This window comes from Mus caroli, chromosome 2 (assembly GCF_900094665.2).
Source record: "Mus caroli chromosome 2, CAROLI_EIJ_v1.1, whole genome shotgun sequence".
NCBI classification, from domain to species: domain Eukaryota; kingdom Metazoa; phylum Chordata; class Mammalia; order Rodentia; family Muridae; genus Mus; species Mus caroli.
The window spans coordinates 81869232-81881651 of record NC_034571.1 but is presented as its reverse complement, the minus strand read 5'-3'; the positions used below and the strand labels follow the sequence as shown (position 1 = coordinate 81881651).

The window sequence follows — 12420 nt, the reverse complement described above, 5'->3', positions numbered from 1 at the left end:
GTTGTCATTCTCAGCCTGCAGAGAACAGATTACATTCATTTAAGAAATGGTTTATGTATTAATATGGTTTATCCATGAAGTCATTCATCAACTGTTTTAATGAACTATGGTTCTGCTTGGAGGGTGGCACAGACATTAGGTGAGGGTAAGATTCTGGTTCATTGACTGTGATGATTTTGAAAAGCATTCATCTCAGGATAAGAGTAACTTATAAAGTCCACTTCTTCAAAATTGAAACAATAATTATAAATATCAAGCAAAGTTTCAGTCTCATTCTTTGTTGTTCTCTTAAAAGCCACCTCCCAAATTAATTGCCTACATTTATTTTGGCTGTATAAATAATTTTGAAATATATAAGCTTTTCTGAAAATCATAGTATAGTGTAAAAACATCAAACAAACAATACTACTAATAGGCTGAAAGAGGAGAAGCATGAGTTCAAGGCCATTATGTGGCACACAGCAAGACCCTGTTATATTGTAAAATACATATACACTTTCTGCTTATCAAGAATTTTACAATATTAGACTAATTTCTCCTGTTAACAAATTGGAGAGATCACAGGATGACAGCTGACAAATTTCTAATTCCTCATAATTTTGAATTTCAATCCATTAGAATGTGAGGGTAATATTAATTTTCATATTAAGAGATATTAAGGAAAAGTGAGTGTTATTATCTGTTAATTTTAGAGGTGGAATTATGTTTGGATGGGTTTGTTGAAAGATTAATTTCTATTTTCTTCTAGGGTGCAGTTTCACTCCTTGTGTTGGTGGTTTCCATCTATTATCCTTTGTAGGGTTGGATTTTTGGAAACATATGTGTAAAATTGGTCATGGAATATCTTGGTTTCTCCGTCTATGGTGATTGAGAGTTTTTCTGGGTATAGTAGCCTGGGCTGGCATTTGTGTTCTCTTAGGGTCTGTATGACATCTGCTCAGGATCTTCTAGCTTTCATAGTCTCTGGTGAGAAGTCTTCTGTAATTCAGATTGGTCTACCTTTATATGTTACTTGACCTTTTTCCCTTACTGCTTTTAATATTCTTTCTTTGTTTAGTGAATTTGGTGATTTGATTATTATGTGACAGGAAGAATTACTTTTCTGATCCAGATTATTTGGAGTTCTGTAGGCTTCTTGTATGTTCATGGGCATCTCTTTCTTTAGGTTAAGGATGTTTTCTTCTATAATTTTGTTGAATATATTTACTGTCCATTTAAGTTGGGGATCTTAACTCTCTTCTATATCTAGTATCCTTAAGTTTGGTCTTCTCATTATGTCCTGGATTTGCTGGATATTTTGAGTTAATAGCTTTTTGCTTTTTGCATTTCCTTTCACTATTATGTCAATAGTTTCTATGGCATCTTCTGCACCTGATATTCTCTCTTCTATCTCTTGTATTCTGTTGGTGATGCTTGCATCTGTGATTCCTAATCACTTTCCTAGGTTTTCTAACTCCAGCGTTGTCTCACTTTGTGATTTCTTTATTGTTTCTAGGTTCATTTTTAGATCCTGGATGGTTTTGTTCCTTTTCTTCATCTGTTTGATTGTGTTTTCCTGTAAATCTTTAAGGAGGTTTTGTGTTTCCTCTTTAAAGGCTTCTAGCTGTTTGCCTGTGTTCTCCATTGCTTTGCCTGTGTTCTCCATTGTGTTCTCACCATTGCTTCAATGGTGTTATTCATGTCCTTAATGTTCTCTATCATCATCATGAGAAGTGCTTTTAGATCCAAATCTTGCTTTTCCAGTGTGTTGGGGGTATCCAGGACTTGATTTGGTGGGAGAATGGGGTTATGATGATGCCAAGTAACCTTAGTTTCTGTTGCTTATGTTTTTATGCTTCTCTCCTGTCATCTGGTTAGCTCTACTGCTACCTGCCCTGGCTATGTCTGACTGGAGCCTATACTTCCTGTGATCCTGGTTGTGTCAGAACTCCTTTGAGTCAGGCTGTCTCTGGGATCCTGTGGTTCTGGAGTACTATGATGCTGATATCTTGAGTGTGTCTGAGCTCCTGAGAGTTAAGCTGCCTTTGAGATCCTGTTGTAACCAAGCTCCTATGGTCCTGTGATCCTGTGATCCTCTGATCTGAGGCATGTTAGAGCACCTGGGAGTAGAGCTGCCTCTGGGTGTTGGACTAGCTGTGGAGTTTGTGCCCAAGGTCTGCTCAGGTCACAGGCCCAAATAGACCAAAGGAAACTTTGCAACTGGTCTGGTGGAGTTTTGTGTGCCTGGGTCCTGCAGGTCCCAGTTATTCCCGGTGTTGGGGACAGATATTGTGTCCTCCTCACTTCTCATCCTCTGATCCTGGTTGGAGCACCGGGGAGTGGAGTTCCCTCTGGGTGTTGTGAGGATGGCTGCAGAGTTTGTACACAAGGTGTGCTCAGAACACTGGCCCAGACAGACTTGCCTCACCTCATACATAATATGGATTTATAAAAGCCAGGGTGTCTCATATCATTAAGAAACATACACACAGGCTGGGCATGGTGGTGCACGCCTTTAATCCCAGCACTTGGGAGGCAGAGGCAGTCGAATTTCTGAGTTCGAGGCCATCCTGGTCTACAGAGTGAGGTCCAGACAGCCAGGGCTACACAGAGAAACCTTGTCTTGAAACAAAACAAAACAAAACAAACAAACAAACAAACAAAAAACCCAAAACCAAAACCAAAAACAAACAAAAACAAATTATAGAAACACACACACACATACACACACACACACAAAAGCAAAAAGAGTAATTGAGACAGCATGCCACGTAAACACACATTAAGTTGTGTATGAGTTAACATTTAAATGTATAATTTTAGACACTTGAATATATTCTTATATTAAAAAATTAATAAATTAGTAATTTAAGCCAAACACTATGGAAAGCATAATATATTATGTTAAACAAGAAAGAGAAAAAACACTTTGCCTCTAATCAAATTATTTAATTATATGTAAAAAGTTTACTTTGTGACATCACTTATTATTTAAATTCAGTATTTTTATTAGGTTCTGTAGTTTGTAAAGTAGTGTGTCTATTTTTGTGCCTTCTCTTATACTCCTTTCTTCTGTTTCCAATTAGTTGTGTTAATTTTCATTTTATAGTATTGTACTATTATCTGCTATAAAACTCTTTATTTTGTTGTGAGAGACACAAGTGGATTGGATCCATATGGAAAGCTAGGTAAGGAAAGGGTGGAAGAATGAGGGAGAGTGGAAACTGTAATCAGGTTACATTATTTGAGAAAAAAATTTCAATTCAAAAAACAGCCATCAATTGAAAAAAAATTAGTTACTTTTAGAAAATGAACAAATAATATTTGCTGTCTTCAAAAGGAAATATAAATAAATGTATGGAAGTGTTTTTTTGTTTGTTTGTTTTGTTTTGTTTTTTTTTTTTTTGGTAACTGAGTGTAAATGTGTACAGGTATACAGATATGTAGTAGTCCCATGCTTTATACCATTTCAAAAATATTTAGGGAGGAACAATCAGGAAATAATGAATGAAAAATTAATTGAAGTAATTTTGTTAATGCTAGTACAGGAATTAGCTATGTAGGAATACTTGATGATAAGAATACACTTATCACCCAACTGTATGAAATCACAATGTTAATCTGTGTTATTATAACATTTTCTTATTCCTAAGAGACCAAGTCTTAGGCACTCAGGGACCATGGAGATAGGCTTATAATGCCAGTGATTCCAGAGAGTGCTGACAGAATATTTCCATTAATATCTCTAGTCCTGGATCAGGTATAGACATGTTTGCTGTTTTTCATACATACAAGTTTGTTTATTTTCATTTACACCAAATATATTTATGAAAGCAGATATGAAACAAGGTAAATGTCTGCTTTAAATATTAACCATTTTAATGTTTAACAAAATAACATGGAGATCAAATGTCCTAAGATAGACTTGGGAAGTTGGCAAATTTTATTTATTATTTTAAAAATAGACATGGAATTTTATGTATCTGAAATGTTATAAATATATTATATGAAATTATTATTTTTGATTAGTATACTGAGATACTTAAACAATTTATCCACATTTTAGAAATCTGTGATCTACATGAAAAATTTTAGATTTTGTAAGCTTATATTTTATTAATTATTCTTCAATCTTATATATTTATATATATGAACTTTCTATGTCAATGTAACTATGAAAATACCAAATAATATTTCTCAACTTTCATGTATATATGTAGACAGTTTGTTTGATAGATTGCAACAATGAAATAATGAGACATGGACTTTAATTGGAAGAACTTCCAGGAACTATTAAGTTTTTAACGCACAGGTCATTTGATTAAAGGCTGCATGAAAGTCAAAAGGACATAAGAACAAAGTAATGCAGTGTAAAAACTTTTGGAGTTGTAGGAAGGCACAATGCTCAGACACAAATCTGAGTTCTGAGACAATAAACAGGGACTAGTTTTCTCATCAGCTGTGTACATGATAAATAGGTGTGCAGATATGAAAATTTGGCTTGATGATGACTCAACTATTGGATAATCTTATTTATTATCCCTTTTGCCACTTCTGCTAGCAGCATGATTAGGGATTATTGCTATTTCTGATAGAAACCTGTTTCTATGGTCAGAAATTATGTTCATACAGATTGTTCTGTCTACTTTCTAGCAATCTATCTTTTTATTTGAATGGATCTCAATTCCTGGACTTCAATTTATAGTAGATGCAGAACTACTACTGAAACTAGAGATCAATTTGAAAGGGTTTCAGTAAAGTATGTGTACATTTTACCTACAAATATGTGTGTTACACTGAGGAATACTCCATAGGATTAGAGAATGAAGGAAAAAGAATTATTATTCTCAGTATACATAATTAATTATGCTTATTCATTGTAGAGGGCATATCAATATTTTTAATAAATGAAAAGTAACAATTTTTATCTGAAAAGATCTGTTCTCTTCATAAACTGACAAGAGAAGCATAGCCAGTGCATCTGAGGATATCCACATCCTAACGTATAAAACAGAAAGGCCATAGAGTGCTGTGTTGTTTACTTAGAAATCATGTGGATAAATTCAGATGAATATACACTCCATATTTTAAAGAGAGCTATGCTGATACTAAAAATGCTCTAATTTTCCTACTAATTGACATTGAGTCAGCTGATTTCAAGCACTTGTATTTTTATGATTTTTTTAATTTGGTTAAACAGAAATATCTGGAGTCTGACTATGAACTCATAAAAACTATAACTGTCAAATTTTTTTTCTTTATTGTAATCCCAGGGTTTCAGGATCACAAAAATGGCTTTTGAGAATTTCACCATGTTGACAGAATTTGTCTTCTTAGGGCTTTCTGGCAGACAGGATGTGCAACAGGGCCTCTTTGTTTTCTTCTTCCTAGTTTATAGCCTAACTGTAATTGCAAATCTAGGAATGGTCATATTGATTAAACTGGACAGCAGGCTTCACACACCTATGTACTATTTCCTGAGCAACCTGTCATTTTGTGACATCTGCTACTCCTCCACAGTCTCTCCCAAGATGCTGGCTGATTTCTTGTCTAAAGAGAAGAGAATACCTTATGATTTATGTGCTATTCAAATGTATTTTTTCGGGGCCTTTGCAGATGTAGAATGTCTCATGCTAGCTGTCATGGCCTATGATCGTTATGTTGCCATCTGCAATCCCCTGCTCTATACAATTGCGATGTCCAAGAAGCTCTGCATCCAACTTGTGGCTGTTGCCTATGCAGTAGGTTTGGTAGATTCAGCAATCCACACAAGCTGTACATTCCGATTGTCCTTCTGCAAATCAAATGTCATCAACCACTTTTTCTGTGACATCCCACCCTTACTGGCCCTCTCCTGCTCAGATACATCCATTAATGAAATAGTAATGTTCACATTCATTGGCTGTGTGGTAGGGATTAGCATTGTCACGGTCCTTCTATCCTACTGCTACATCATTGCGACCATCTGCAGGATGAACTCTGCTGAGGGCAGGCGCAAAGCATTTTCCACCTGTGCCTCCCATCTTATGGCTGTGGCCATTTTTCATGGAACTCTGCTTTTCATGTATTTCCGACCCAGCTCAAGTTACTCCATGGACACAGACAAAATGGCCTCTGTTTTCTACACAGTTGTGATTCCTATGTTAAACCCACTCATCTACAGTTTGAGAAATAAGGATGTGAAGGAGGCCCTGAAGAAGGCAATCAATATTAACTTGTGGCCTGGGTGAAATTCTGTGTCACATCACAAAATGAATAGAATTTTCTGAGACTGTGTTTATGTGTACTAATATAGATTGTGAACTAATATAGTACAACTTTTGAAATATTTCCTACTGAGAATTGCATGTATTAAGAGCAATCACTATTCTTAATCTTCACTTCAAATTAATAAATAAGCTATTATGTGAATTTTGCAGAGAGGGTCTTTTAACAAATTTTATTGATAATGAAATAAAATGGGACTGGACAAATTCTTGATGCCTAACCTTCCTCAACTAACCCTCTAGTTTCAATAAATGGGTCCAATTAATAAAATTGATGTACACAGTCCTCATTGAAAATAAGGTTTACTCTTATTCTTGTTTTTAGCAATCTTCCCCTATTCAAAGCCCTACCAGCTGTGTGGAGAGACAGGATAGAGGGACAGAGGAACAGGAGAGTGAATGAATCTCTATAGCTTGAATTAATTTTGGTGCCAAGTCATAGATACAGATATAACTTCATTCTTCTGGAGTTGGGGACTCAGTTTTTTTCAGTAAAATTTGATGAAGATAAGGTCTTTTCTCCATTGTAGTTTTTTGGAATTCATGTCCAACCATCAGATGCTAATAACTATGAGTACTCATGCTTAAGTATTCTATTTTATAGCATTGATCTACACTTGTATTTTTTGTGAGTACTATACTGTTTTTATTCTAGCTCTGTTAAATATAATGAAATATGGACAGGTGATATCTCAGCATGGCCTTTTAGTATTCCATATCAGTTTTAAGATGTTTTTCTTTTCTGTGAAGAATGAAATAGGGCTTTGATTCAGAATATTTTGAATCCGAAAGCTTGTGTTAATAGAACTGCCATTTTCACATATTAATTTTAACATATTGCACAGAGAGAAAATGTAAGTTGTGTGCTATAAAACTGCATTAATAATAAAGTAAAATAGTGAATTCTCAGATAAACTTAAAAGAAGATTATAACACCTAAAATATATTCTAGTTGGCAAGCAAGATGGCTCAGTGCATAAGAAGGCATTATGTTCTTTCAAGTTAACTTTATATCACACACATCATGTTTCTCACCCCCTAATTTAGCTCAGGCTCTACGTGATCCTAAACTATCTTTTGGAATCAAGGGCACTATTGTTGTCTCCCTCCAACATAATTAAAAATATAAAAATAATTCCTTGGATTTTTTTAGGAAGTTCCAAAGACCTGCGATGGGTCGGGCTTCTAGAATTCTGTGCACCTTATATTAGGAAGATGCCTAACACTGGTGACATGAAACCTCAAGAGGCCACCTCTTTTAGCCAGAGGCCTGAACAGACCTTGGACAGAACTCTGCAGCTAGTCTCACAAAACCCAGAGGTAGCTCCACTTACAGGAGCCCTAACACACCCAGGATCACAGGACCACAGGATCACAAGAACCTAGGAGCATTGTCATACCAGGATCTCAGATCTCATTAAGACAGCTTTATTCTCAAGAGAGGTGACACACCTAGGATCTCAAAAATCACATGATTGCAGAATCACAGGATCACAGAGAGAGCTGGACTCAGAGGAGTTCTGACATAGCCAGGATCACAGAAAGACAGGCTCCAGTCAGATATAGTGAGCACAGGTAGCACTAGCAATAATCAGATGGCAAGAGGCAAGCATAATAACATAAGCAACAGAAACAATGGTAATTTGACATCATCATAACCCAGTTCTCCCAAAATAGCAAGTCCTGAATACACCATCACAACAACAAAGATTCAGAACTGAAAGCTCTTCCCATGATGATGATAGAGGATTTTAAGAAGGACATAAATAACTTCCTTAAAGAAATACAGGAGAACAAAAAGAGATGAAGGATTGGAACAACACCATCAAAGATATAAAAATGGAAATAGAAACAATAAAGAAGCGGGGCACGGTGGTGCACACCTTTAATCCCAGCACTTGGAAGGCAGAGGCAGCCTGGTCTGTGTTTGAGGCCAGCCTGGTCTACAGAGTGAGTTTCAGGACAGTCAGGACTACACAGAGAAACCCTGTCTCAAAAAACAAAAACAAAAAACAAAAAACAAAACAAAAAACCAAAAAACAAAAGAAAGGAAGAGAGAGAGAGAGAGAGAGAGAGAGAGAGAGAGAGAGAGAGAGAGAGAGAGAGAGAGAGAATAAAGAAAACACAAAGGGAGACAAACCTGTAGTTAGAAAACCTAGGAAAGAGATCAGGAGTCATAGATACAAGCATCACCAACAGAATACAAGAGATAAAAGAGGGAATATCAGGGGCAGAATATACCATAGAAAACATTGACACAAAAGTCAAAGAAAATTCAAAATGCAAAAAGCTTCTCACCCAAAACACCCAGGAAATCCAAGACACAATGAGAAGACCAACCTAAGGATAATAGATATAGAAAAGAGTGAAGATCCCCAACTTAAAGAGACAGTAAATATCTTCAACAAAATTATAGAAGAAAACATCCCTAACCTAAAGAGATGCCCATGAGCATTCAAGAAGCCCACTAAACTCCAAATAGTCTGGACCAGAAAAGTAATTCTACCTATCACTTAATAATCAAAACACCAAATTCACTAAACAAAGAAAAATATTAAAAGCAGTAAGGAAAAAGGTCAAGTAAAATATAAAGCAGGCCTATCAGAATTATACAAGACTTCTTACTAGAGACTATGAAAGCTAGATGATCCTGGGTAGATGTCACACAGACCCTAAGAAAACACAAATGCCAGCCCAGGCTACTATACCCAACAAAACTCTCCATTACCATAGATGGAGAATACAATATTCCATGACAAATATCTTTCCATGAATACAGCCCTACAAAGATAATAGATGGAAAACATCCTAGAGGGAAACAAGGAGGGAAAGTACACCCTAGACAAAGCAAGAAAGTAATCTTTCAACAAACTCAAAAGAAGATAACCACACAAACATATTTCTACCTCTAAGAACACAAATAACAGGAAGTAACAATCACTTTTCCTTAATATCTCTTAACATCAATGTACTTTACTCCCCAATAAAAAGACATAGACTAACACACTGGATACATAAACAGGACCCAGCATTTTGCTGCACACAGTAAACACAGCTCAGTGACAAAGACAGACACTACCTCAGAGTAAAGAGGGTGCAAAATAATTTTCCAATCAAATGGTCCCAAGATACAAGCTGGAGTAGCCAGTACATTATGGAACAAAGTCGATTTTCAGCTAAAATAACACCCATAACTATGATTTACATGAGAAGAAACTTTGGTTTATCAAGAGTTGTATGGTGATAACAAATAAATATGTTTAAGAAGAGGCCCAAAGGGATGAGATTCATATGAACACAGTACCATCAACATAGGCAACCTGAAGAAAAGAAAACCAAATACTCTAGACTATTTACCTCCATGTGTCGAGTGATCCATCCACACGATGTTGTTCAAGTGGTAAAGAAATTATATCAATGTGCATTTAGGTGCAGCAGATCCTAGTCAAAACATTCCAGCTCTCAAGTAATTTTGGAAACGTTAGCATATAATGTCCTCCAAGACTTTTGCAGGCCTGGATTGGAATGAGGGCAGTCTTCAACTTATCCACACTTCCCAAACTAATTTGGAATATCTACCCAGGTATCTTCCCTGGAATTGACTGAGGTAAACCCATTTGAGCTTCTTTGTTGTATGCTAAAAATCTAGAGAAGAAAACCCAATAGCAACGTCGTATTACAATTTATAGTTATCAAATTACACCAGATTTTCAAAGCACTCATAAAGATTGCATTTGTTTCTCCTCCAACTCCTTCACCATTTCAAAGACAATCAGATACAACCAATACCCATTCTATGGTTGAATATATTAAGACTCAAAGTATTTGAGTGAGTTCTGAGATTTCTAACTGTGGAAGAAGAGGGCAAATGTGTACAATGGAGGATTGAAAGCACAACTGACTTAAAAATCAATGCTACTATAGAAACATATGTATAAAACTTGGGGTCTTAGACAGATGCACATAGCACTTAAAATGGGCAAAATGCATAGAAACAAACACTTAACTAAGACCAACTGGCTATTATGGGTCTTTAGTTTTCCCTATCAAATTGAACATTTTCTTTCTATTTATGTGAAGAATGACATGAGAATGTTGATTGTGATTTCATTAAATCAGCAAATTGTTTTGGTGGGAAGGTCTTTTTTCACAATGTTAATTCTAATAAGCCATATGCTTTGGAGATCTTCAAATTCTACTATGATTCTTAATCTCTTTTTTACACATTTAAAGTTTTTTTTACCTCTTTTGTTATGTATATTCTAAATGTTTTATTTTATTTGAGAAACTAAGAGGATAAGCGTGTTCATAATCTCTTCCTCAGCATGCTTATTACTCATATGTATTAAGTCTGGTATATTTTTGTAAGTCAATTATGTATCATAATACTTTGCTGAAATTATTGATAATTTCTATAATTTTTCTAGTCAAATTTTGGGAACATTGTGTATAAGATAATATAATCTTCAATTGAATATTATTTGAGTTAATATTTTCACATTTGTTTCCCTTCTCTTCCCTTATTGTTTCAGTTAATGCAACAATCGCATTATGGATGAGCAGTAGGTATAGTAAGCAGTCATCTCACATTCCTAATTTTAGTGGTTCTTATTAATGGTTTATTTCATTTATTATGATAATGACCTTGAATTTGTGACACATAACCTTTATTATGTTGAAATATGTTTCCTTCAGTTCTAATAGTTCTAGGGCTTTTATTAACAAGGCATGTTGAATCTTATCAAAGACTTTTTCTTTTCTTCTTTTTTTTCCTCTATTGAGATGATCATATGATCCTCGTATTTTTTTTTTTTTGTCCATGTATTGGCTTATTACATTTATTTCTTGGGTTTGTTTTGTTTGTTTTGTTTTGTCTTGAGACAGGGTTTCTTTGTGTAGCTCTGGCTGTCCTGGAACTCACTTTGTTGACCAGGCTGGCCTAGAAGTCAGAAATCCCTGCTGGGATTAAAGGCATGAGCACCACACCCAGCTTATATTTATTTCTTATATCTGTTAAAAATAAAACAATGATCTTTATTTAAAAAAAATTAATCAAAAATGGTAAAAAAAAATAGTCATTTTTATTCTTTGAGTAGAGGAAGGCCACTGATTTATTTGAGTTAATATTTTATCCAGCCACTTTGCTAAAGTGATTTATACGGCTTAGGAGTTTTCTGGTGGAATTTTTGGAGTCACTTAAGTATACTATCCTATCATCTGCAAATAGTGATATTTTGAGTCCTTGCTTTCCAATATGTATCCTTTGACCTCCTTTTGTGTCTAATTGCTCTGGTTTGGACTTCGATTATTATATCAACAAATGGTACTGGTCTAACTGGCAATCTGTATGTAGAAAAATGAACATAGATCCACATTTGTCAAATTGCAAAAAGCTCAACTCCAAGTGGATCAAGGACCTCAACATAAAACCAGATACAATGAATCTAATAGAAGAGAAACTGGTAAAGAGACTTGAACTCACTGGCATGTGGAGGGGAAAATTCCCTAAACAGAACTCCAGTGGCTCAGACTCTGATATCAAAAATTGATAAATAAGACTTCATAAAATTAAAAGGAATCTGTAAGACAAAGGACATAGTCTGCATGACAAATTGGCAATCTTTATATTGAGAAAAAATCTTCACTAACCTCTCATCCAATGGAGGGCTCACATCCAAAATACATAAATAACTAAACAAAAGGTTTTTAAAATCTTGCAATTACTTACTTTTTCCCAAATTAAAATATCACACAGTCTCATATTCACTGTGGCTTTATAAAAGCCAGGAAATTTCATAAGAATAAAACAAAACACAGAACAAAGGGAGCAATTAAAACTCATTACCGCAAATTGAGGTATGTAGGATTTACATTTTGAAACCCTGGAATAAACCCACACACACATGGACACTTGGTTTTTGATAAAAGCGCCAAAAACCATTCAACAGAATAATTAAAGCATTCAACAAGTGTGCTGGACTTACTAGATAGATTCATACTTATCAACTTGCACAAAACTCAAATATGAGTCGATCAAACATCTAAACATAAAACAGAATACACTAAATCCTATACAGAAGAGGACCATACCTAAACATGATAAAAGCAATCTACAGCAAACCAGTAGCCAACATCAAAGTAAATGGTGAGAAGCTTGAAGCAATCCCTCTAAAAT

The 12420-nt window shown here is 35.1% G+C and overlaps 1 protein-coding gene across 1 annotated transcript; it reads left to right on the top strand.

The window, feature by feature from the left end:
* Nucleotides 1-3716: 3716 nt before the first annotated feature.
* On the top strand, nt 3717-6263 carry LOC110289696 (olfactory receptor-like protein OLF2). Its single transcript, XM_021156046.1, has 2 exons — nt 3717-3828; nt 5253-6263. Exon 2 carries the CDS (start codon nt 5271-5273, stop codon nt 6207-6209), a length of 939 nt encoding a protein of 312 aa, XP_021011705.1. The 5' UTR covers nt 3717-3828; nt 5253-5270; the 3' UTR covers nt 6210-6263.
* The last annotated feature ends 6157 nt before the right edge of the window (nt 6264-12420 follow it).

Bases quoted from the DNA above. Each gene is read 5' to 3' on its own strand.
- LOC110289696 (XM_021156046.1), top strand. From the start codon at position 5,271: ATGGCTTTTGAGAATTTCACCATGTTGACAGAATTTGTCTTCTTAGGG.